The sequence below is a fragment of the Neolamprologus multifasciatus genome, chromosome 7 (genome assembly GCF_963576455.1).
Source record: "Neolamprologus multifasciatus chromosome 7, fNeoMul1.2, whole genome shotgun sequence".
In the NCBI taxonomy this organism is placed as follows: Eukaryota; Metazoa; Chordata; class Actinopteri; order Cichliformes; family Cichlidae; genus Neolamprologus; species Neolamprologus multifasciatus.
The window spans coordinates 61,127,134-61,155,095 of record NC_140445.1 but is presented as its reverse complement, the minus strand read 5'-3'; the positions used below and the strand labels follow the sequence as shown (position 1 = coordinate 61,155,095).

Below are 27,962 nucleotides of genomic sequence, written 5' to 3'. Positions count from 1 at the left end.
ACGAGTGACGGAGAGACAAAGCCTTTCAGATTCAGGTTAGGAGTTGATCAAAGTGGGTTCTAGCTCATCTGAGACTACAGGCATGAAGCTAGTGTGCATTTAAATGCATTTGTGGAGAAGCAGAGACCCTAAAGAGCTCTCCTGCTCCATCACCCCCTCTTGTTTCCAAACCTCCCATTCCCAGCACTTTCTGAATGTGTTGCTTCTTTGAATTTTAATGGAAAAAAAAATTCTCCACTTCCCGATTTCCCTCTTTAGGGCATTTCATCTTGCTTCCTGTCTCTATCTATCAGAAAAAGGAAAAGTCTCACATGCCTGTAAGGTTTTCTGATAATGGTGACTTGGTTGACTGATGATCTTCATATGTTTCTAGAGTTTTGCAAGAGATAAAAACAATGGCTCTTAAAGTGGAGATATGAATGTCGTCATCTGCATCCAATCTAAGAAACAAGCAGTTTATTTATAGATTTAAGACAAAAATAGACAAATAAAAACAAGTGAAAACATCAGATAGCCAGACTCCTGTGTGCTGTTATACTAGGAAGAAAAAAAAAAAGAAGCGCTTTCAGTTTTGTTCAATAGACTGTTGACACACCAACATTTCCCTTGGGAAGGTATACGCTCAGTGCATCTTAGTGTAGTGCTACAGTGGTGAAGTCATGTTGTTGTCAAACTTGCTCCACATATTATGGGTGACACAGCTTTCAATTGTGGATTTAAGGCAACAGAATCAATCACATTAAAAACAAACCGCTGATACAGACGGACGCATGGCAGTACATCATAAATGAAAGGTATGGATGAGCAGGTCAAGGTAGGAGGTGCGTACACTTGTGCGGACTGTAATCTGTCACTCGGCGCAGATTGGCTGGAGTAATGAGCCTTTACATTACAGTACATAAAAGGCGATAACTGCTGGAGAGCTGTTTTGCGCAAAATGTGGTTCAATTTTCACCTAACAAAGAGTCAGCAACATTCACCGATCGATAGATGTCAAAATGTCCCCCCACCTTTGATAATAAATCTGACAAGCACATGAGGAAGTGGCACAAATCTACAAGCCTTCTGAGACAGGGTAGGGCCGAGGATGTGGGGAAAAGAGAAGGTGAAAGCAACAGGATGATATAAAGCAGATATGACAGTTTCCTTTCCCCCCCCCCCCCCCCCCCTTTTATACAATCAACATAAAACACCCAGAACAATAAATTCTCTTGACAATCTAAGGCATTGTGGCATCTGAGAAATGCTCCCTTTTTATATCTGAGAGTGTCCAGAGGGTTTGTCAAGACAGCAGAGCCAAAATGATATTGCAAATAAATGAAGAGTGAAGTGCACCGTGTCAAAGAATTTCCTATTGCTGACATCAGTTTGGGCTTAACGTATGCTTTGCTCGGCTGCCTACCCGGGCTACTGTCTAAGGCAGCCAGGCTCACCAGTAAGCCAAGGATCTGGCTGGCTGTGAAAATTGAGCCTGATGGTAATTGATTGCGCATAACTTGCGTGCTTCAATTAAAGAAAGTTAGTAGCTAGTGAGGAATTAGAAAAGTTTGAGTAGAAAAGATGTGGCTATCCATATTTGTCACAGTAGCTTTCTTCAAGGTCACTTCACTGCCAGCAGGCACTGAAAGGGGAGGGGGAGGTCCCAGGGAGATGGCTGACAGAGAGAGGGCCAGCCTGACAGCTCAAGCGAGCTGATGGCTGGCTGAAGCAGACAGTGAAGGACAGGTGGACGTAATAAGAGTCTGATCTTCTTGTATCAGGGGGCGTGGTCCATTGATGGTCCAGAATCATTGTCTTCAAAGTCCCGTGGGTTCATGGGCTCTGCTCGTGGCTCAGGCAGCCTAGATGACAGAAAAACACACGTGTTATATCATATCCAGTCTTCCAGCTTTTCCTCTCTTTTATCTTTTTCCACAAACATCTGAAAGATGAGCCACCCACACAGTTCAACACTCACGCATATTATGAAAATATAATAAACCTTTTGTGAAATGTAATCAGCTTCAATCAAGCTACGCCTTAAGTAGAAATCATCCATTCTGTCGGTTTTATATCAGCAGCTCGGAGCTGACAGAGACAAAGTGATAGCTAAATTGCAGGGACCTGTTGTAATTTGAGCCTGGCTGATAGATTCAATTTCACTGGAGACAGTCTACACTAATCATATGCTCTAATTGGACAATGTCACAAGGGTGACGGAGCACTGGTGATGCTAGATAAGCAACTCTCCTGTAACTTCTCTCCCATCCCATCTTTCTCATTATGATTTTCCATCTAAATCTACAGGCCAACATCCATTTTTAAAAGGCTACATGTCAGCATCTTTTTCTAAACACACACACACACTTATTCACAGTATGTGGAAGCTGTTTAATTCACAGAGATTCAGTGCACTTTAAGGCTACGCCATTTAATCTCGTCGTTCAAATACATCAATTCAAAGCAATCGCTTTCTATGACCTTGGGCAGTTAGTTTGCATTTATATATGTGAATTTACACTCATCTATCAAAGCATGAATACGCAAAGAAGAGCTTAGTTCAAATAAACCTCTGACTTTCTACTTTGCAGGCCACAAACTACAGTAGAAGGACAAATAAACTATTATGGAGGTTTGATTGCCTGTATACTTAAAGATGTACATGAATGCCAAGCTTTTAATGCCTTTTCTTTATCACTCTCAATAGTATGTTGTGTTGGTACAGTGCTGCTTTTTTCATATCTTTCAGTTTTTACATTTGGAGGTTTAATAACGAGCAAACAGCAACAGGTACTTAATCAATAATCTCTTCCACGCAAATGGTTACAAAAGATAGTTAATAAAACAAATGAATATATTCCCAGACAAGCACTCGGTGCAGGAACTAATAATTGGAAAGCTTCTGCACATAGTAGGAAAACAGTTATAATGCGAGTAACAGTTGTTTGTAGAACATGTTAGTGTGATGTGGGTGCAACACGAGTCATTTCATAAAACATTCTCTCTGATGTCTTGAAATGTATGTAAGTTGATGTATAGGAGATGTGATGGAAAGATTTGTTATAATTACCGGTAGACCGTTCAACAGTCTTGAGCTATTCTTTGTTATTATTTATTCATTCATTAGACAATGAAAATGACTGAAAACGTAGCAAATCTAGTGCTTATACCTGAATATTTTCAGTGGAAATCCTTTTATCTATGCACTAAACTCAAGCGATGAATCTATACATTACAGAAAGCTTAGCAAAGAATCGGTATTAAATTGTACCTTTAGGCACTGTGTCACTAGCAGCCTGTCACAAAAACACATAACGTGTTCCCGTTTCTTTAGTTCAATGTACAAAAAATACAAACAATAACACAGTTTGACAGCCAACACGATGATTCCGGAAGAGCTATTAGCAGAAAACTTGTATCTCGACATGATGTTCTTAATTTTTTTTTAGGAAACTCACAAGTGGAGGAGAAAAAAAGAGACGGGTCTTAAAAAGGTATCTAAAGGAAATGAATAGTATCCAAAAGTCAGTCATTCAGGACCCTTCAGCTGATCCATCTACTGTTTAAAAAAGTCGCATCAGAGATGGTCTCAGCAGAAGACATTATTAAGGAAGAGAACCAGAAAGAAAAGGATGAAGTATGGCAAACTACAGAAGAACGGACTGAAAATCAGTGGCAGTATGTTTTATGGAGTGATGGAGGACGGAGGGCAGGTCGTCTACTAAACTGAAAGTTGGTGGTTCGACCTCTGGCTGCTCCAGGCTGTATGCCAAATATCCATGGGCAAGCTACTAACTCCAAGTTGGTATCTAACTCCATCTGTGTGAATGTCATGGTTTGGGGCTGCATTTTAGCAGCATTTTAGCCAGGGATGTCTTGACAATGTTGATGGAATTATTATACAGAAAAGTACCATCAGATCTTGGGTTTCATTTTTCAGTGTGACAATGATCCCAAACACACTCTTAGTAAAAGCATGTCTGGATAGAAAAACGTACAACGGAACACAAGCAGTCATGGATTGGTCTCCCAGAGCTTGGATCTCACTGACTAATTTAATATATTATTGAAAGACTATTACATCACGTAGTAGTATTCTACCTGTGGGTAGCTACAGTTAGTACTCTATACAACACCCAGCCACAATCTTAAAACACAGAATACTGAAATAAGCTGCAGTGTTTATGGGAAACCTTGAGTCCTGATATTGACCCAAATGCTATTTTCAGTTCTACTACTACATACTAACCACCGAAACACTGACGCAGAGAATACTAAAGATGTTAACACTAAGATGTTTTGATAGGACACAATAACCAACCAAAACCAGCTTAAAGAAATGAGCATTAACCAGTCTGGTAATCTACAAAGCAGTTTCAGTTTAAAAGTGTCAGGACGATGTAAGATATTACATCGTCCTGACACTTTTAAACTGAAACTTTTCATCTAAGAACAAAAAAGCAGCAAACTAATAAATATATTCTAGACCTTATTTTGTGAATGTTACCTCATTTTTCTGTTATAGATACATTTCCTTCGATCTCTGCTTCCCTGAAGCTTCCTTGCCACCTTTCTTCCTCCATCTTTGTTGTCCATGTCATTTATAGCACAATCTTTGAGGGGGGGGGGGGGGGGGGGAATCCCAATTTTTGTTACCAGGAAGCAAAACCTTTCAGAGCACTGCTCCCTGAATATTCCTGTCTGACACACTTTTTTTTTGGCAGAAACAAAGAACTGCTTTCTCTCCCTTTCTGCACCTCCTCAAGGAGCAGATCATCACAATAGAAACTCAAAACAGGGAAGCTGATCAAAGAACACCATGACATGCAAGAATACCTGGTAGTGTGACCTGTAATTAAAACCATATTAGCCTTCCAAACCTCAATGGGTTCACACCAGTTTAGTTATTGGTCAAACTGTAAAACAACACTATAAACCAAGAAGCTATAATAATCATGCAGAAACACACACACACACACCTTGGCATCCAGCGCCAACTTACTGACTGCCAAAAGTAATGATATTAGAGTCAACAAGACAAATAGCACAGGGTAAGTTTCTATTTAGTTGTACAATCTCACTTAAGCGTCAAAATAATTAATTATTCCACAGCTCTGTAAACTCAAATTCTTGGCGAAGTTACCTTTTTGTGCTTTTATCCACTAGTAGGGCTGCCACAAACAATTATTTTGATAGTCGACTAGTCACCAATTATTTTTGCGATTAGTCGACTAATCAGATCATGCATCCATTGGACGTACAGGTACAGCTTATTGGACCAGCATGCATCTGCTCTTATATAACTATCATTAGCTTACAGCTTTAAGTGTTTAAGGTATGTGCTAACTAAAAATAAAGACAAGATGATAGTTTATTAAATTTTAATGAAATTTGCAGATTGTTTCGGTGAAGTTCAATAAACTCCTTGCTATCTAAAAACGGGACGCCGGAGTATATTCTCGAGCATCTCACACTTCTGATAATCAGTTGTCTGCTTGACGTTTATTCAGCTGTGTAAAAACTATAACTTTAATCTCAGCCAAACAGGAACAAATAAAATACTACAAAAAGCCAAACAATAACATTTTTAAGTTATCTAAGTGACTTATATATGTTTAACCTGAGTAGCGAAAGACGGCGGTGGGTTTAAAAACGATTTGCCGGGAGTCCAGTGTTCTCACCGGCTCTAGTGAGCCTTGCCCCCGGCTAGCTATCGAGCTAGTGGGTAACAGACGTCTCCGAAAACGTCGGCGTGCTTTTGAAAATATGTGGTGTCTTGATAAACTGAGCAGATATGAGGTTTACACAGCTACATTCTCGCCTGAAAATATGTTAAACATTTATTTTGTGACCCAGAAAGAATAATAAGAGTAATATTAAAACTAACTAGATGCTGCCATTGTTGGAAACTGAGCTGGGCTGCGCTATGAATTCTGGGACAGAGCTACTTCTTCTTCTTCGGGGTTTAACGGCAGCTGGCATCCTTGTACATGCTGTGCTTCCATCTTCTGTTTCAGTCCGTTATTACACTCTTAAATCCTACTACTTATTCCTGCGTCTTTTGTGATCTTACAAAGCTTCAAACGACGCGTCGACTATTAAATCAGTCGTCGACGATTTTGATAGTCGACGTAATTGTGACTAGTCGACTAATAGTGGCAGCCCTATCCACTAGACCAACTTTACTGAGGATTCAAGCTGTCTACTGCACCACACAGGCTTTTCATTCATTGTCATCAGCATAGCACACAAACGTCTATATTGAGCTGAGCCCTGAGCTCTCACAAAGCTCTGTCCTGTCTGAGATGGTGTTTGGGGTAAAACGTTGACAGACTTATTTGTGCAAGGCAATTTCATCTTGCATCTCCAGTCAACCAAAACAGTCACCCTGCTCCTCGCACACACACAAAGAGCGGCACAAAGTGAGGCCTACACTACGGAGGCAAATGAACTATTTATATTCAGATGGTCTTTGCTAAGCTTTAGGACACATGGATGTTATAACTTATTTATTCCACCCAGAGGAAAATGCCATTACTTGAGTGAGAGTGAGGCTGTGAATGGGACATGTAGTGGACAAAAAAAAAAAGACAGTAGAGCTTTCAACATACAGTGGATTGGAGATAAGTTCTCCATAACTCAAAGGCTTTGATTTGTTCTCTTTTTCTGTCTGTTCATCTTCCCTGGCCTAAGTAAAAGATCACTTAGCTGATTGTATATGTGCATGTCTTCTGACGACTCAGTTCTTTCCATCCATGACTTATTCATAAGCCTTAATGCAGTTGATGTTTTATTGATCACGACTGATCATTGCCTCCCTCTCTTTATGTGACCATGGCCAGCGGATAAGAGTAGAGCTGAAGGCTGAGAGGGCTGCTACAGAGCAGGTATGGTCTTCAGTGTAACGTGCTGGCTATGCTTCTGGGTGATGGATGGACAATAAGCATTGTGTGTGTGTGTGTGTGAGGGAGAAAGAGATACGGGTTTAGATAGGATTGATCGAGTAGGAAAAAGCTAATCTTACTAATGTTTCCTCTCTGAGTGACAAAGAAAAGTTTCACCAGTAGAACCAGAGTGACTCCATCGCTCACTAGAGAAAACCTCTATCTACCTGTGACGAAAACAGAGGGGGGCAAGCATGTGATGATCCTATACTTTGACTTTTGTCTCTTTTACTCTTTTTGTTTTGTTTTGGCCATAGCCTAGGGAGCTCTCTAGTAGATGGAGGAGGGAGGGGTCCTTGCCCTGATTAAGTTTGAATTCCCTGCTCTTGGCAGAGGAGCCGCGAGACTCCTAAGTCATCATCCGGAAAGAGTCCCATCCTGCTGTGGCAGCCTTGCCAGCTTGGGCCAGCCTCATTGCCATATGAATAATCATACTGCAGTAGCTCAGATATGCTGAATGGGGCCGAGGTGTGTGTGTGTGTGTGTGTGTAAATAGAGAGACGGAAAAGGGAGGAGCTGAAAAGCAAACTGCAGGTCGCTGATAGGGGAGTGAGGTTCTCCTTGATTAAGCAAAGAGGTTGAACGAGAGTAAGGCTATGTACATAAGCCTCGTGACAATCATCCGGAGGGGGAAATAACCATTGCAATTTGCATTTCCAAACAGTGGTGATGCCATCTAAGTGTACCCCATCACATAAGATGGCTAAGCCCATTCCTCAAGCCCTGGGGGTCTATGAGGTTTGGTCTAATGAGAGAGGATCCTTAATGGTTATTGATAGAGCCCATGAGGACAGACTCTTACCCTTACTCTCCAGTCAAGCAGTGCACTCTGCTACTATTTAATGAAGTAAAATTTGCTGCTTCTGAAGGATGATTTAACACTAAAAACAGATTTCTGACAAGAGATGACGAGCGAAAGGAGTGCAGAACATTAAGGAAATAACGAAGGAAGATGGTGAAAAAAAAATGTAAATGGAAACGTATAATGTAAAAAAGTAAAGACAGACTCTCGACCATTATGAGTAATCTACCATCTACGCACTATTGCTTGATCTAATAGTCCTAGAGAGGCTTACATCCTTCTCTCTCTTTTGCCATCAAGTCATCAACATCCATCTTCTCTCCGTGGATTTATGTTCTTTCCTTTCATCTGACAACCTTGTCTACGGATGAGTAATTTAGAAATGGCCCATGCACACACACCTTTCATTAAAAGCACCCCTGTGATCTTCCCAGCACTTTGCACTGCGATGATCCTGTTAGCTAGAATTGGAGATATGAATGTATTCTAATGAGGAGAAATGTAAGGGCAAGTCAGAAGAGGGAAAAGGAGTGACACGGAAAGGTGAAGGAAGACCATTCGGTCGAGCTTCGGAACGCTAAATATCAGAGAACAAAGAAAGGAGAGCCAGAGTGATGGAAGAAAAGTGATATGATCTTGATTTAAACGTGTGCTGCTGAGACATGAGGAAGGAAGCGGTAATAAATAAGAGTGAAAGGTGTGGATAACAGATTTTAAAGAGTTTCTTTTAAAGTTCCACTAGTCCACATTCTTCAGGTTATTTACTACACACGAAACGGCAACAGCTTTTAGCAGGCTATAATACAAGCTCAACAGGTAGTGCATTTAACCCTTTAAGACCTACCATAGAACCAAGTCCGCCAGAGCTTATATTATATTTTTACATGCTGTGGAGCCATTTTTGGGAGCATTTAAAGTTGCTATACATCAATACAACCATTATAGCCTATATTTTAATAATGTGTCTGCATTAAGTGCATAGTATTTACATAAATTGCAAAAAAGTGCAATAAACTACAAAAAAAATTGAAAATCGTTTTTGTTTTTTAACATATATTTCTAGTTAGAGAAATTTAAGAGGCTTATCCCTCAAAACTGTAAATACAAAAAAGTTGCACAAAATAGTTTCCCACCACAGGAAATTTATTTTGAGTGTCTTCATAGTTTTATTTTTGAAATACACCAATTTTTATATACTGCAGGAAAAACGAAAATAAATATTATAGTGCAAATTTGCAAAAAAGCAGCATATGCATCAAAATAAACTATTTCCAGCAGTGCAATATGAGTCCTAAGCATCCTAGAAACGACACAGAAAGTCATAAAGTCAAACATAACTTTTAAAAACACCAGTATAGGCTCATGAGGCCCTGATGGTAAAAAACTACATTTCCGCGAAAATGACGTCACTTCCGGTTTCGGGCAGGTCATGGTGGACATGTGATAGTTCAGCTGATGGACGTAGGAAGTGTTACGAACAGCTGATCGGATCGGCAAAGCGTGTTTCTGGAATATTATGTTTGTGTTGCTGCAAGCGCTTTTTATGCAGTTTTTGCAAAGCTATATGTGGAAGGAAACTGTGACCGAGGACAAGCTGATGGCATAAGATGTAAGTACAACTCCTCCGGTTTCATATGCAAAAAAAATTATTGCGCTAGCTTATGCGGTTGCAGAGCTACCGGCATTTAAAAATAGTTACGCAAAACGGAGCGTGCCCGCTCCGGCCGGCTTTAAAGGGTTAAAAAAGGAATATAATAAGCAGCAGACATGTTAAGGAAAAAAAGAGTACCTGAAGATAAGCTAAAACTGTTTCAAGGTTAAAAAAAATCTGTTTAACCTAAGGAAATTCAAAGTGCTACATTCAACATAATGCATTCTTCGAGTGCAGTATCCAATATTTCTAAGTCAATAAATGATACCATACTTTATTAAAAATGTCTTTTTCTATTAAAAGAATAAGATGTTCCATTGATGGCCATCACATCTATTCAAATAAGATACAGTGAAGGGTGTTAGAGCTGTTTCCTTTAATAAATTTAAGAGAACAGCGACGTATCAAGGGGCTTAAGAACACGGGCAGCAGTATCCATATAAATTACATCTGCATAGTCAAGCACGAATAGGAATGTTGCCAAGAACAAGGACACAAGCTATAGAAAGAAGCTTGCGTAGGGAAAAAGCATGCCCATAATTAAGTAAGTCTATTGATTTTAGTCCCCTAAAATGTGCTGGATTAATTTCGCAATCAGCAGAACAAAATAAGTGTGAGCATTTCTAAATGCCCTGACACAGTTGTTAAGGTCCTGGCTGCAATCCATTCAGGACTTTAAGCCTGGTGCTATTTTCCCCTATCCTTAACAACTGAGACATTTCTTGTAATATCCTTTGTGATGTCCTCTGTAATATCCTTAAGGAACAACAACAAACTGTTTTGTTGGCTGTGTAATGAAATGTTTAGTTTGTCTCGAAGGTGTAAAATTAGAACATGATCACTTAAGATTAAGGCAAGCACCACTGACAGACATTTATGTGGTTTATTCTTTAAGATTAAATCTAGATGCGTTGACGTTTCTTGATTTTTGGCATGTGGCTAATTAGGAGTTGAGTTTAATTTAATTCGATACACTGATTCTTTTTTTTTAAGGAATGTCTTTTCCAGATAAATGCTTGTGAGAATGGCATCTATCTCAGGGAGCAGATGCATCCTAAAATGCCTTGAGGAGCAGACCTCCTGAGCTGGATGAATCAGTGAAGCCAGCGAAATTCAAATCCCTGATGCTGAGGAAAGGAAAGATCACTTGAAAGGTCACAGAGAAATTATCCATGCACTAAAAAACTAAACAAATAAAGAGGTGATTGCTGCACCTTGAGAGACCTGGCATCAAATCAAAGGCAGGCTTGCTGGTTTGAACAAGTCATGCTTACAAAGTAAGTTTCTTCCCTGAACATACCAACATTACAGGCCCTATTATCTGCAGCCTTTCCTAAGCAGTTTTTTTTAATCTTGTGAACAACAAATGAAGCTCCCTCGCACACAGCCTGAAAAATTCAGGATTCTTTATTCAGCTCTGAGGCACTGGGTCATGAGTAAGACATGGTGTTCTGGTGGATGTGAAAAGGCTGGGCCAGATAGCAGCACTAAACCTTTATATATAGGATACAGAGTAAGGGTGAAAAAAAAAAGAGGATGTGGTGGGAGCATGAGATTAAGACGAAGAAGTCAGCTTGTTTGGAACTGTGCACTGTGCACTACAAAGCATGTCCGACTTCTACTAGGTGAAGATGGATTCAAGGACCCAAGAACAGATCCTCGAGACCCTCACCCTAGTGAAGAAGAAACAACTGCTAAGGCAGGGGTGTCAAACTCAAATACACAGCGGGCCAAAATTCAAAACTGGAACAAAGTCGTGGGCTAACATTAATATTTATTGAAAAAAAATCTTCCTCCAGATATAAGAATGAATCTTTTCTTATGGACTCAAACAAGTTTTGCTGAAAAACTGAATATGGAACAAGCAAAGCTTAATACTAAACAATATATATATTAGCGGTATAATACCAGTAGGCCAGCTCTAATAATAATTTGGTATGGCTTCGCGGGCCAAATGTAATTAAGCTGCGGGCCAAATTTGGCCCACGGGCCAGAGTTTGACACCTATGTGCTAAGGGAAAGGAAATACTAGTATCAGATGCCCAGATCTCTCTGGTCTGATGGCAATGGCACAAGATGGAAATTCAAAGTGGGGAAACAACCAAAACATCTCTGATGGTATACCCAGTAATATCTAAATGATGTGCGTGTGTGCAAATATAGATTCTACCGGCTAAAAGGCACAGATGCATTTTCCCCTCACTCTTCTATCACTTTCTATGCCTTCATTGATTAGTTTCAAAGTGTGACTGCATCTGCTTCTTTTGACAACAAATGATTTTTCTATATTCTGACCTTCAGACAAAATCTGTCCAATTTGGCCAAGTAGACTGAGGAGAAAAGCTAACTATTTTCTGCACTGAGAGCTCTAAAAATTCACAACAACGCACCCCAACATCAGGCTATACAGGTCAGTAAAGTACTTACCTTTATCTACTGTTTAAGGATTCATTTTATGTGCATATTTTTGGCCACCTTTTTATGTCTCCAATATTGTTCTTTCTGCAGTTTCGTTTTATTTGTAATTCAAAACACCTACAATATTACAAGGTTTTTGTCTGTTATGGCAGAAAAATAAAACCTCCGAGTGTGAGAACAGTAATCAAAAGGCTGCTGTTTGAGCAAAGGTGTGACATGCAGTGCAGGCATTAGAGGTGGATGTAAGAATCGATGAGTCACAGCTGGAAATTCATCTGTTTTTAAACCACTGACTGATGCACTGTATTTCATATTCGAAAAAGCATAAATACACTTTGCAATTGTATTATTTGAGAGTCACTTTAACATAATGACACGCAAATAGGTGGCACGCTGGGTGGGTCTGGATGGTTTCATTTATTTTGGCATAAAATATTCCATTTTGCTTTCTATTTCCTAATTCACTGAGGATTTAAGCACAACAACAACGAGACGGGTTCCCAGAGAAAAACATTAGTAGCCATATCGAAATCAGTAACACATTATGATACTCTGCAAAAAAATGCATGATGTTAGAGTCTTGCGCCTTGAGACAAATAAAATAACCACAACACTGTGATTCCTCCTTGAGATGGGAGATCATCTACGAGGCTGTTAAAACTCCCCGGGCAGTTTAATGACAAATCCGTACATAGCGACCCCGCTTGCATGTGTGCACTAACCCTTGTCGAACAATGCTTGTAGAAATCTCGGCTTTGTTTACATCGTGATTTATTGAGCTGAAAAGATTCTTTACCCCAGGAAACATAACTGGTACCATCACAATATTTAGACTGCAGCAGACTGCAAAACTGTAAGAAAATACTGTTATACAATTATTTAATTTTTAAACGGCTCCAATCCAAGAAATGTGTCATCTTCTATCCAATCAGTTATGATTTAAGCACACAAACCTTTTTCTAATTCAATTTTATTTTGAGATAAAGTCTTTAAATATTCATATTTAAACTCTGGTGATCACTGGAAGAGAGTGAAACAAACTTGTAGACCAAAGAGAAGACCGACTAATATGATGCAAACTGTGAAAAGACTGACTAATTGCTATAAACAATGACAGTCTGCCTCTCTCAGAGTCACTGGTCTATTCATACTGTTCGCTGGGACTGTCTGTCCCCAATAAACATTGCAGCACCCTGTGGTGTTTTCATGCTGCTCCAAAGACTTAATCAGTTCGCGAAGGAAGTCAAGAGACAAGGCACAATAACAGGCAATGAATCATGGTACAGGGGACAGAGAGCTAGGGGCTGTTTAAAATGACCCTCTGTGAGCACCACAGCTTATTCATCAGAACAAAACGGCAGCAGCGAGGATAAAATCCATCTCATCATCCACCAAATGTATCGCCTTAAGTAGAACCCGTTCAAACTCATGTTCATGCATGCGATTATTTTTTAAATATACATCAGGAAGTGTGCTGCTTACCACTCCAACCAAGGAGTGCGTGCAAGCAACGGACCGCATGATGCATGTGTTGCCAAGGATGCTTTCTCCTGTAGAGAGTGCACGAAGCGAGACAGAAAAGGTGGGTGAAGCAGAATAAAATGGTGTGCTGACGCCTTACCAATCAGAACAATCACACAGGTCTGTCTGTGCCGCAGCACGTATAAGAAGTTGGATGAACACCATTATCCCATAAACTAAATTCTTGATCGTTTCGACACAGCTACCTGCCGTTGATCATACAGAGGAATTAATGCGGAGCCATTCAGATAAGAGCATTAAACCACTGTAGAGCCTCTATCTTACATTGGCTCACTTGGTAAGTTTGAAATTTCTGTGGCCACGGGGGCAATTGAGAAATTAATCGAGGAGAACTGCAGCAATCCAATCCCGTAGCCCACAAACATAAAACTGTTGATTAGTGTTAATGGCGAATGAAAACTGCTTCAACAAGAAGACAAGCATCTTGTCACTTGCTAGGTAAATAGCTGTGTGCAGACAAGGGATACTTTCTTAAAAGCTCTTCTACACCATGGGGTTTTTAATCTGTCAACAATTACCTTGAATAGCACACCCCTATAGGCTTGTATGCCTCATCCATCCCTCCCTGCTTTTTCCTTTCAATTTTCTACAACCATTACACCCTTGGTCACAAATTAAATGGCAATGAATGGCATTAAAAAGATCCCTTAGCGGAGCGCAAAAGCAGATAATAGAATCACCGTAATGGTTCTCCAATGTCTAACAAAGGGAGCGGTATACGAAGACAACTGTACTGGATGTGGGTTGATCTTGAGGACATTATACTTTGCCATTTTCTACACTTCTACATTGTTACAAATATGCCGGTATTCATTTTTATAACACCAAAAACACTAGGTTCCATTTCTAAACCCTAAGGGTACTTATCATAAATTGCTCACTGTGGTCTAACCTACACAGTCTTGTGATAAAATGCAAACACTGCTGTTTGCTGTTTCACTGTGGAAGAAACAATCCTGCAAGAGCACCACTGCACTGGCAGCATGGCTCTGGACTAACTGATGGGCGAGCCTAACAGATGTGCAACTTCTGGAATCAACATGTATGCAAATCTTAAATGCAGACTATGTGTTTGGTTTAAATCGAAATTCTGGGAGTACCTTTGAAGTTTGAATCTAAAGCTCACAAGAGTGAAAATAGGAGAGGAAAACACACTGAAGAAATAAATTTTTATCTGTTTCTCAAGAAGGCAGCATCACCTTACAGGTAATGAATAGTGACAGATTACAATATACCTACTCTCCTTTTTACTTAAAACTTCTTGCATTTCTTCTCCCTAGTGCTTCCTACTCCGCCATAGCTGTAATTGTGTTTCCTGGTCCAATCTCTGTCCTTTATTATATCCTATGTCAGATTCCACCCTGTGTTCCTAACGCCAAAGGAACTACAGTAAGATTGAGCCAGGGTTTCTGAAGGGAGGTCTTGGTTGCCACATTTATACAGTCTGTTATATGACCAGTGAGCTGGCTCTGTCCCAGAGGCAGACAGCCATTATGAAGACTGACTAGTCAAAGCAGCGCCCACACATTTGGCAGGCTGGCACGGCTGCCCTCTGTTGCCTCTTTTTAAACAACCCCATTCTTTAACAGCAGAATGTTGACGCCTCCTTAATAAGTGGAGAGCTCAGGTGCCCCAATGAGCTATCCTGGAATCTGGAGAGATTTTGAAAATTAAATCCTCTTTACACTAGATTTGCAGCAATCACGGTGGCTGCAATCTCTTCCTTCATATACGAAGTGATGTCATGGACACAAATGGACAGAAAAAGCAATGGAGAAAAAAAAGACGAGACCGAGATACGTGGCCAGAGTTGGAGAACAGACTGGCTATTAGGCAGAGCCTTCTGTCGCTTCAAAACTCCCCCTCCCCTGCATCCAAGCCCTCACTGTGAAGGACACCCAGACAGACAGCCCAGAAAACCTGGGCTCCAGACTGTCACAACGCTCATCTTGCCAGATAAAAGTCTCATATGCCTCATGCGGCCCTCCCCGCTTTTTTTTCCTCCACTGAATGTTAAACACACTGTGGAATTAAAGGACTTCCTCAGAGTGCGGCAAGAAGATCTTTCGCTTGCAACAAACAAAAAGATCAACAGTTATGATCTCTACCACATAACTGACTTTCAAGGTCAAATTTCAAATGCAAACCTGGTGCAACGATGCCTAAGATTAACACCGAGCTTTAAAGATGGCGCTTCACAAATTAAGACTAGCCTGGACACAGTTCTTTTGTTTTTACTCCTGCAGCACGGTTAGATGCACAAATTCCACACAGTGAAATACAAAGTGTTGGGGCTTAAAGTCTCCCCAGTGTCCCCTGACTTATAAAACTTTATGTGTACTAATGCATCCTGTAAAACATCAGTCATAAAATTCTGCCTTTTGAAGGTCACATGCTGTTATTGCATACTTCATCATCAGCAAACGGGAAGCAATTTCCTTTTTTATTTAACTTTATTTATTTATTTATTTGTTTTTGAAAGCTAGACCTTTATCTGTAATCACAGGTGAATAAAAACGTCTGCTTTATATGCACAACTCTCTATATGATATACAACATTCATAAAAAAAACCCTGCGTGTTAATTACCTACAAAAAAACCAGTTATGAACAAATCGTTTGAAGGGGAAATGAGGACGGGCAAATGGGGCTGACTTCGGAAAAAGCTATTAATTTTTCGTTCACATCCCTCCCCTCAGAGAATAATGCTGGATTAAGGTGATTTTGTAAAGTGCATGCTAAATCTCCCATTAGAATCCTGAGGTAGTTAAATCCAAAGCATCTCCTCATTCCTCTCTACCCAATACTATAAATCTACATGGTGACAGGGCTTGTCGTGAGGCTGCTGAATTAAACATGCCAACTGTCGCACACTCCTACTTCCTCTCACCGCCAGAATAACTGATCAGAGGGGTAAAGTGGGGACTGGAAGAGGCACAGTGCCTTGTGTGTGATGTGACATTGTTTCCTATGTCCAAATGTGGAAGGGAGATGTTTTCCAGAAGTGTGAGAGTATGGGTTACTGCACTTTCTGCGATGACAGTTCATACCTAGAGCCAGCGTTTGATAAGCCACTGATTCATAGCCCCTTGGCTGAGCCTGCTGCTGTTGCCCTGCTACATCTTCACCAAGCTGAAATCAGACCTGTAATTTCACCCGAACAGTAACGCGATGTGATGCGCATGTGTACATGTGTCTCTGATTAAAGTGGACATGGGTCAGACAGCATGAGGAGGGCATCTGTGCGTGAAAGGAACAGAGTGAAGAGATGGTTTCACAGAGTGAAGAGATGGTTTCCTCATTCTTTTCGTCTCCTCCCTAATTACCTCATCCATGCGAGTGTGTGCGTGTGTCTGAGTGTTGTTTGTGTGGCTTCTAGAATGAATAATGAATGTTTATACAGAGTGTGACACCTTTTGAGAGATTTTACTGTGTGTGCATGAGCACTGCATGCACAAAAGGGTGCATGGCCAAGTCTTATCAGATCCAATATGACAATCTGCCTTGTGGACAGAACCCTCAAACAGGCAGGGACTATGTGTGTGTGCGTGTGCATGAGAGAATAAGCAAATAGATTACAGAGAACCTATTTTTCCTATTTGTAAATGGGAAAAGTTTTTTGACAAGAACAAGACAGGAGAAGAGGAACTCTAATTGCCTAATCCATTTCCTGTAGAGTATGTCAATTCTGCCTTCCCAAGGCCAAATTATTTTATTTACATGAGCAAAGAAAACTCCCAAGCACTACTAGACTGAATATGCAACATGCCCAATCCACTAATTATTATCTGGCTGGTCAATTTCTCAGCCTCACTGACATTTCCAAAACCCTTATAGTCCAGAGGGGTATACTATAAAGTGAGATTAATGGCTTAGCGAGCCTTGTCGATCTTAAAGTTTTCTGAGATTTCTGTGTCACAAAAGTAGCTCTCTTTTTACCTGGCTAAATCACTGCAGTAACTTATACTGAACGCATAACCTGTTCGGGTTATGTGTTCAGAGTTTTGATTTAAAATTGACTGGGAGTGACAGCTTTTACTGATGCTTTTATTTACAGCATAGATGGATCAATAAATGTTAAAGTGTGTTATAGATTCTCTGCTGGGGAACAGATTTTATATGCCTAAGCTGTTAAGCAATGACCACCTAAAACCACAGTGCAAACTGTGCATCGCACTGTCATGGGAATGTTCGTGTTTGGTGATGCAGAATATAATATATATAATAATATAATATAATATAATATATAGCACATATAGCACAAGACAACAACAGTTGCCTTTTATATTGTAAGGTGAAGCCCCTACAATAAATACAAAGAAAACAGAAAAAAAGAACAACAATCGGATGACCCCCATATGAGCAACTGCTTTGGCAACAGTGGAAAGGAAAAAAAAAAAACCAAAACTCCCTTTTAACACGAAGAAACCTGCAGCAGAACCAGGCTCAGGAAGGGGTGGCCCTGCCCTGACCGGTTGGGGGGATGAGTGGAGGAAAATAGAACAAAGATGTGTTGTGGAAGAGATACAGAGATGGCTCTAGTAAAGGGATTGATTTTAAAGTTTCTGAGCTTCACGTTAGAAATACTCATCAGTACCCACAGCGCTCGCATTGTTAAAATAATTAACTTGAATTAAAATGTTTATTTTATCACTCTTTGTGCTTACTTGCAACAATCTTGCAGTATTGTATTTATTTTTATGTTCCATGATTTGTAGTGATTTTTAATCCCTATTTTATCATCATTATCTGATAACATCTGTGGTTGTAGTAGGCGGGACTCGCAGGAACCATTTTGAGTGGAAGAGTCATGAGAGACTGAAGCTGGAGTTTTACGTTTTGTCAAGCCAGCTAATGCAAAGAAAGCCTGGATGTACTGAATTTTGTATTTTTGTATTCTACCTTACAATAATTTTTATATTGTAAGGTAATAATACATACAGAGAAAACCCCAACAATCATTTGACCCCCTATGAGCAAGCGCTTTGGCGACAGTAGGAAGGAAAAACTCCCTTTTAACAGGAAGAAACCTCTGGCAGAACCAGGCTCAGGGAGGGGCGTGGCCATCTGCTGTGACCGGTTGGGGTGATATTAATGTGTAGCCAATCGTCTGCCCACCGGCTGGGACTACTTCCTCCCCCCCCCCCCCCCCCCCCCCCCCCCCCCCTTTGTAAAATTCCCAGTCACTACAGAAATAAACATAATGATTTTAGTGATTCCAATAACTTTTATGTTGTCCACAGTAAAGTAATGCCATTTACTGTTCCCATATGGCAAATGCTAATTAATGAGGTCATTGTGCATCGTGTGACATGTTTATTAAAACTGGGACGTTCACACAAGGGCACTTAGTGCTTAGGTATAACCTAAGTACAGCCTTATTATTGATTTAGACTTGTGTAGTGAATCTCCAGGAGCCTATGACATACAGTAACTTGTGCAAGTGACTGATGCTGTTGTCAGCATGTGTGGTGCATTATCTGTTAATTATTGTGTCTCAGACATAAAACACATAAAATGGGGGGACTTTGCTCCTTCCTCAATCCCCACCCTTTGTTGTGCTCCTTTTTTTTCTTTATAGGCACTTCTTTGTACTTTCTCTCACGTCTATTCTGGTAATTTCATTAATGTCCCTCCAGGAATTTGGCAACATCTGTGAGTCCTTATATTGAGGCTATCACAGTTGATGTGCGCTGAATAAATGTGACATGTATTTACATTTCTAGTGAGCTGCACATTAGAGCAGGGCGATATGACCAAAAATATTTATCACGATATACATTTGAAAATTTGTGATAACGATATAACTGACTTGACAAAATACTTTACAACTCCACAACTTTATTAGTGCAAAAAACCCAATCAATGTATTTTCACTTAAACAAGCAGCTGTTTTTTATGTGCATTAAAGTTATAAAAAAATGTAACAGTGGAAATGCAAACTCCTTGCTAACAGTTTAATCAAAAGGCATTTCCAGCTGAAATTGGCCGACATATCCTCAGCAAACCATGTATAATATCCACAAAACTTAAAAAGAGGTTATAAACACACAATACGGTAATATTATGTTGAAGCACATCATTCCGCGAGGCGCCTACCTACGATATAGCCGTAATGCTCCAACAATCCATCAAGCGGTGCGGCTTCGTAGCTTAGCAAAGTCGTACTAAAACATTTGACAGATTTTCGAGCGCAGTGTACATAAAATCGTTTCGAGGTCAGTAAACACAACCAGAATTCATACATAAGGCACACGGGATTATAAGGGGCACTGTCGACTTTCAGAAAAATCAAAGGATTGATTTTAAGTGCGCCGTATTTTCCAAACAACACGGTAATAACGACGGCCCGCTAGCATGCTCTACCAAAAATAGTGCTTTGTTGTGTGTCTGACGGACGAAGGCTAAACCAGTTCCACCACTGAAGTTGCAGCATTTTTACAAACCAATTCTGGTTCATCCGTTTCATTTAACGATCCACTTTTGCTCTTCTCATTCTGCGTCGCCGCCATGTGCGTATGTAAACAAAGGCACTGCGCATGCGCGTTTTACCCATATTCTATCGTGATATTTCATTTTCCTATCGTTGCCCAAAATTACACAGGTATTACCGTGAACGGTATGATATAGCCCAGCCCTACTGCACATCATGTTATGGTGTAGGTACAATGTAGGGTTTCAAATGTGCATGTGGTAATGACCTATGGTTTAACCGGCGGTCGGTGTACCTAATGCGTTTCTGTTTTTTTGCTAGTTGAAAATTTAAAATCCCTTTCCTGTCTGCCTTACGTTTTACACTGGTCTCTCATTTATTGCGGGAGTTTTATTCCAAAAATACCAAGCGATAGGTTTACAATTATTATAGATGTTTTAAAGCTGTAAAACCCCTCACTACACACTTTATACACTTTTCTCAGACAGGCATGAACATTTTCACACTTGTAAATTTAAAAAGCTTTACGCATTCTGTACTGGACAGGAGACACGGCACGAGATTGACAGACAATGGTCTACAGCCAATCAGGATGCAGAACACGATGCGCTGTTAAAAAACAAACAAACTAAAAAAAAAAAAAAAGCAAAATGGCACAAAAAAAAAAATCTGTGAAACAGTGAGGCCGCGAAAAGTGAACCGTGCTATAGCGAGGGACCACTGTACTGTAAAGCATGAGCTTGAAAAACCCCTATAACATCTACCAGACAATAAAATATTCCTCAACTACAACAAAATCCAAAACAGAAGGTTATTTCAATACCACTGCGGCATGTGCCTTGGCATGTGATGGACGTACAAGGAGAATATGCAGATGTGCATCGTCAATCACCTTCCTCACTTCTTCTTTGTTGTTTTTGCTTTCTCCTATTCAAATAATTACATGCAAGCAGAGATACACACCAAGATTCACACTCTGCAGAATAGACAGACAATCACTCAACAAGTATCTAGTTTCATGGGAGAAAGTAAGCTGCAATTAACACAATTGGATTTCTTTCTTTTTAAAAAAAAAAATTTCTGATACCAATTCCTCATGGTCTTTCCCCGAGTTTGTGTGGCATCTATGACAATGTGATTATCAGACAAAATAGCTGCAGATGTCTCGACGAGTAATTTAATGAGCGGATGCGGTGGGAAGGAGCAGGCTATGAAAAAGGGAAAAGCAGCATATAGAAAAACTGTTCTGTACTCCTAAATAATAAAGTACATAATAACACATCAACACACTTTATGGCGTGACATAAAGATGACATGTCCTGGCTCAATTTACAGCCACAGCAACTGTAAAGGAAGGTGAGACCTGAAGAAACTGAAAGTGACTCATTTTGATCTTCAGTACAGAGCTACAGTAGGTAGTGCAAGGTTATCAGGAAGGGTAGTTGTTGAAGCAGATACGACAAAATATGGTCCACTGGAAGAGATAAAAATGCTTTGTGCTACGAAGGTCAGTGAAGTTTACTGAACTAACCTACTGTTGCAGACTTGTGCAACAGAGCCTTCTGAAATATGATTTGCCATGCTTTCTTTCATTTTTCCCACCTTTTCCTTCTGTAGAACCAACCTGCTCAGGAGTCTTACAGTAATTCTGCCGTTTTCAACGCCCTCTTTTTTTCCTTTTTCCTCTTCAGTAGACGCTCCACATCTTCCCTGATAGAGTGGAAATAGATCTCTACAGACTTCACCTTCTGCTCATCTCATCTCTGCCTGGTTACACACTACCACAGCTAAATTTCATTTGCACAATGTACCAATACAAACGGTATTTTACAATTGGCTTACAATAGAGCTTTAGTCAATGCACGTGTTTTTCTATTAGACACATTAGACTGATGTTAACTTTCAAATTTCATAAAGATGCTCTGGAGAACAACACTAGCCTTTTTTAAACAAAAAACTTTTATTATTTTAGAAAAATTGAAAAGGTTCCCACGCCATTTCTTTCTGTTAAATCCAATCTTTTATACTTCAAGGCAAAGTTTAACAGATATGAATATTTAAACAGTTCAGTGGTGCTCCTTAAATTACTAAATATCTCTTTCTTACAGTTACCCAATGTTAGCAAATCAAAACTGACAACCGTTCCTTTTCTCAGACCAGTATGCTGATGAGGATCTCTTAAGAAAAGCAGATGCACACAGAGCAGTCAGAACAATATCAGATTACAAACACACCTTGGCACACACAGAACAAAGGGGAGAGTGGAAGGTGGATGTATTTTACATACATGGATTAAGAATATTTTATTCATGGACACTTCAGGCTCAGTATCAACACAAACAGAGCAATAACCCGATGTTCGCCCTGGACAAATCCTAAGCACTTAATGCAGACTCTTTGCTCTCTGTGTGTTGTCTGTGATCCCAGAGCGCTCTGTAGAGCACTCGTGTATATCTACACAGCACATCAATACTAGAAGTACCCCTAAACACGCCGTGCTTCTGGTCCTTACAGGGCTATAGGCAGTGAAAAACTACAAATATCCAGCAGAAGTGCCCTAGAGTTCTGGTGAAATTCCTGAGGTAAGATCAGACTTATCTGGTGACTTATCAGGCCCATGGCAGTCAAGTCAAATATCAAAAGAAGGATTTTATGTTGGAAAATACTTTCAGCGCTGTCATGTCTGTTTTCACAAAAATACATTCCTACCTGTCTGGACTATTTTGCTTTTTTGACAGGTGGTGTACAGTCATGATTCTTGCGACTCTAACAGATGATTCAATTAGACAGTTTCTATTTCCCTACTTGATCCGGAACCACCATATTGTAATGTGTGTCCACAGGCAAAAGCAAACTACATGGGCATCATCAGAGGTGTTTTCCTCTAGGTATATCAACTAATTTTATATAAAAGAAAAATGATTCAGGAAAAACAAAGAGTCATTAGCTCCCATAACAGACAAACCTGTAACAGATGTACACACATGCACACATACACCTCTCTCCCTTTGCTTCCCAAAAACTGTTTGATGTGAGTCATGCTATGCTGACAGTATTCATGTGCCCACACACTCAAACACAAATGAATGACATCTTAAAAATTGGAGGAAAATTGTGCCTGTGGCATGAATTATGCATGCTTATAGTCTCTTATCATCTAAATGCATGTCTATCCATTTGTCAGGAAGGTTTGTGTGTGCTTTGCATTCATTGGGGGCCTCAGATCCAGCCCTGTGGAATGGAGATGGCCTAAAGACAGACTGAAAGAGGACAAGAAGGCAGAGAGAAAGCAAAGCAGATGCAGAGAAAGAGCAAGAGGGAGAAGGGATCTGGTGAAACCATAAAAAAAGAGCAGAGCCTTACCCCTCACACACAAACACAACCACACATGCAGAAAAACAGATACAGATGCATCTAGCTAAAACATTTTTAATTATTAAATGAGGGCATGTTGATATGCGCACACAAACACACATGGCATAAAACCAGTAGGCGCTCCTTTTATAGAAAGCAATGTAAATTTTTCATTAGAGGAAATGCAGCTCTCTCTCTCTCTGTGCCTTCATCTCTGGGTTCTGTCCTGTGTCCTCCGGCCATGCTCCCCTGACACCTTCTTGCTTCACTCAACACATCTATTTGACCCAGCGAAGGGCAAGCAGCCCAGACAGATAAGCTGTGTCCCAAAGTACCCGCTTTGCTTCCACATCAACCTATTTTCTTGATTTGTGTGTTCATGTGAATGCATGCCATGATTTTGGGTGGTCTGCAGCCTTCACATAGTGAGGCAGTGTGATTTCTCCCCCCCATCTCGCTCACACTTCTGTCAGCAAACGTGCAATGATAGATGATGTAGTGTTTTAAGAACACTCAAAAACAGAAAAAAGGAGCATAAAACAGGAAAATAATACAGATTCACTACAACAACAACAATAATGATAATAATAAGGAGAAGAATAGAAATAAACTCTGAAAATGGTGACCACATGTCTCTTTTAGTATTTTCTTTGTCAAACAAAATAGAAATTTTTGCTCATGAAACTGTCCAAAATACCAGGAAACTGGACAGATTTCTGCCAAATCAAATAACAGACATACTGTGTTTACTGCATACAGTTATGTTTACTGCTGTGCCTTGTCATTCCTATAGACTGCATATATAAAAAAAGCTCCTGGGCTTAAAGCTAACCCAGCAACAGTAAACTTGCAATAAACTTGAATTCTTTTTAATAGCCACCAGGGGGCAACTACCTTTAATGCAAAGAAATCAGTCAAATTGTACAGAAATCCAAGGAAAGATCTTGTATCTCTCTTGACAGTTTTTGATTAGTTAAGTCAGTGGTTCCCAAACTTTTTTTGCTGGGCCCCCCTTGTTTTACAAGAAAAATGCTCGCGCACGCACGAACACATCCTCCAACCACACACACCCATATTTTGCTCCATTGCGGTTTATTTCACACCTCAAACATTTAGTAAACAATTAAGCAAATACAAGTAATCTGCAATAAATTACAGGTAGTAATAAAATACATTACTAACTCTTTTACGCTGCGTCCACACCTACACGGGTATTTTTGAAAACACAGCTGTTTCGTCCACACATAAACGGCGTTTCGAATCACCGAGAACGGAGATTTTTTAAAACTCCTTTTTTGCGTTTAAGTTTGGACAGGAATATAGAGTTCTTCACACAACGTCAAAGGTATGTGCCTTTATTCACGTCACGCTGTGTGCACGTTATTGTTTACATGAGATGAATTGCAGAATGGCAGATAGAGATGAAATACTGTTAATCTGACTGTCTGCAGGTTTTACATGCTTACATATACACGCAGTTACTGTCCCTCCATTTAGAAAGGCAGAGGCGTCACGGTGTAATTATTTTACATGTAGTTGTTTTTTTTTCCTGTGTAATAATATTCAACATTGCTATCAATACATTTTCCAAAAAATGCCTCTCTGTGCAAAATGGGTTCAAAAACATAAACAACTGTGGGATCCTGTTTGTCCGTGATTTGAACCAGACAACAAATTGTGGCAGGATCAGCCTGATGTTATTTGTATCCTGCTGTAACTTTACTGTATAAAGAGCAAACATCTCCAAAATGTCAGGAGTAGTTAGTCATCACAACAAGTGTTTGTGAACTACAAATCAAGAATGTGGGATCCTGTTTGTCCGTGATTTAAACAGCCCAGCGCTGCTCCCAACAAAGGAAAAACCAATCCTGCAGGGAGACCTACCTCAGCACCTGTGCAGGTGAAGCCAAAGGGAAGATTTGCTTCATCATATTTTCTAGTCTTTGGCTTAGAATGAAGTTGGTTTGGAAACATATTCAGCTACTTCATCTCCTGCTTTGCCTTTGTGTGGGCGCCCCATGCTAGCAGTGTCCAAGCGTTGTTTTGGTTTTTTTTCCCCCCTTTTCATGCCGCGCCCCCCCTGCAATGGCTCTGCGCCCCCCCTAGGGGGCGGGCCCCACACTTTGGGAACGTCTGAGTTAAGTAATATATTCTTAAAAAAATAAATGACTTTGCAAATTTTAAGGAACTGACCTCACAGCCCATTGTTCCTTCAGTGGGCTGGTTTCAGTCATTATGCAAATGTACTGTTTATAAGGTTGGGGAAACCTGCAGTCAGCTGAGACTGAAGAAGTCACTTGGATGAGTGACGAAACGTTTCTCCCAGAAAACGCTACGTCCAGATGAACAGAATCAACTTTTGGAGACTTGGCAAATTATCTTTCCAAATGAAATCAAAAAGACCAATAAAACAGGGTCATTTTAGGTGTATCCCTCGGTTTCTATGTTCATCTTTTACACCTTGTATACAATCCTCGTCCTGGACTGGATGCCCTTTTGCCTTTATTCTTCGCTTCATTCTTAGCTTAAGAATGAAGCGAAGTTAAGTTTAAGTTTTCTTAACTTCTTCCTTTTTATTTTTGGCCAGAGTTTACAACCATGCACGCATGTCTGTCGGTATGGCTGATTCTGTGTCTGTCTGCTTAATAAGTACACTTAATATTGACTTTATTTGAACTGTGAAGCAATTTGTATTGTGTTTGTGCTGTGTTTTCAAAAGTGGAATATAAATACAGTCATCATTATTATTATTATTGTTGTTATGGCAAATTCTGACCCTACATATGAATGTTGCAGTAGAGAATGGCCACTTCAGTCACAGACACACCCTCATCTCACAGTCTATTTATATCCGCCATTAAGGAGCAAGAACCTGCTGCAGTATTCTCCTAAACAACAGTTTCCTGTTTTGCAACATCTCCCTCTGTATGTTTGTATGTCTCTCAGCTTCTGTACTGGAATAGAAGTATAATGGTTGTAAAAATTTTCCTGAGCTCATTTATATCTAGTGTTATGTTATTATAAACAGAGACTATGTAAAATTACAAAACAAATAAAATGTACAGAAATGACTAAATAAAGAACGGAACATTGGAAAGTACATTACTGATTCATTAGAGTAAATTCATGGTAGCTATTCAGTGCAGTGGTTGTGTTTATGTAAGCAAAAAGATTACTGAAGGAACCAGAGAGAGAGAATCTTTACTTTCAGCTGTGTGTGTTATGTGAAATGCATTAAAAAAGTAAGTGAAGCAAGGCAAAGCAAAGGGACTTATGAGATACAGAGAGACGTGACTGATTAAAGCAACAAATGGGGGGAATTTTACACTGGAATTAGAAGTGCTGCGCTCTCCTGCTAGTTTTACCTTTTTTGTGTAATTCCACCATGAGAATCATAAGCTCACAGGCCTTGATCAGTTTAAAAAAAAATTTTTCTTTGCCTATACTGACCTGAGAAACAAACCCGATTATCAGCAGCTATAACAGAGCAATATGATGTAGTTAAAGACAACTATAGCCTCCAGTGTCCTAATCCTATTTCCTTATTTGTGTGTTTTTCTTCTTTTTGTCCATTATTGATGGATTCTGCTGCTTTTCAGTGCACTTTTATCCTTGGATCTGACTTTCTTCCCATGCAAATGCAACTTTATGTATTAATTACTTTTGTTTCAAAGTCTTAAATATACCTCTATACATAACATAATTCTTATTACCAAAGATCTAAGTACATGTTTAGTAGGAATGATATTTCCACACATAATATAGACACAGAATTTAATTACATTTGATTAAGTGACACATTAACACATAGATGATTTTAAGCGTTCGTTATTTCCACTGGTTCATTAATATCCATTGTAATAATACAAAGTTCAAATGTTTAAAGTTCACACTTAAAACACTTTTGTTGTTTGATTTCAATGTATTTGTTTGAATAGGGAACAATTTTTTTTGTGGCTTGAAAAGCTTTTAAACCTATTATTATAAACACAATTGTAAGTCAACACTGATGCATGATTTTTCCCAATATATTCTATATTTGTACTGTAGCATATGGCCAGGATGACAGGCTAAATCAGAGGTACAGCTCACTGTGGGAAGAAAACAGAAACCTGCCTTCTCTGACAAGACCTAACTTAAAGATGGACCAGCTTTCAAAAATACTTAGAGTTACAACTGTCACACTAGAAAGTGTGAAGCAGAATTTTACAGAAATGCTTGGGTAAGTTTTTTATTAAAGAAGTGTAGCAAAAACACATCTGACAGAGTAAATATACGCATTAGGCCTAGTGTTGGGACCAGTTACCATCCTGAATCTATTTTAGCAAGTTATGTATAGAGGTGTGTTCATTAGATATTCACATCTCTGACACAACTAAGTTAAAACTAAAGTCAAACCGGGCAAACATCCATCAGCCATCAACAAATCTATCACATGTGCAGGCGACAGTCATATTAACCCTTTAAGACCTACCATAGAACCAAGTCCGCTAGAGCTTATATTATATTTTTACATGCTGTGGAGCCATTTTTGGGAGCATTTCAAGTTGCTATACATCAATACAACCATTAAAGCCTAAATATTAATAATATGCATGCATTAAGTGCATAGTAATTATATAAATTGCAAAAAAGTGCAATAAACTACAAAAAAATTGAAAATCGTTTTTGTTTTTTAACATATATGTCTAGTTAGAGAAATTTAAGAGGCTTATCCCTCAAAACTGTAAATACAAAAAAGTTGCACAAAATAGTTTCCCACCACAGGAAATTTATTTTGAGTGTCTTCATAGTTTTATTTTTGAAATACACCAATTTTTATACACTGCAGGAAAAACAA

The 27,962-nt window shown here is 39.6% G+C and overlaps 1 protein-coding gene across 2 annotated transcripts in view; it reads right to left on the bottom strand.

Moving 5' to 3' along the window:
• Positions 1–439: 439 nt before the first annotated feature.
• Positions 440–27,962, bottom strand: part of trim44 (tripartite motif containing 44) — a 49,610-nt gene continuing 22,087 nt past the window's right edge. For both annotated transcript variants that reach the window (XM_085164812.1, XM_085164811.1), the window contains one exon: positions 440–1,841. In XM_085164812.1, coding sequence (XP_085020938.1) covers positions 1,833–1,841 — 9 coding nt within the window. In that variant the 3' untranslated portion in view covers positions 440–1,832. The remainder of the gene's footprint in view (positions 1,842–27,962) is intronic.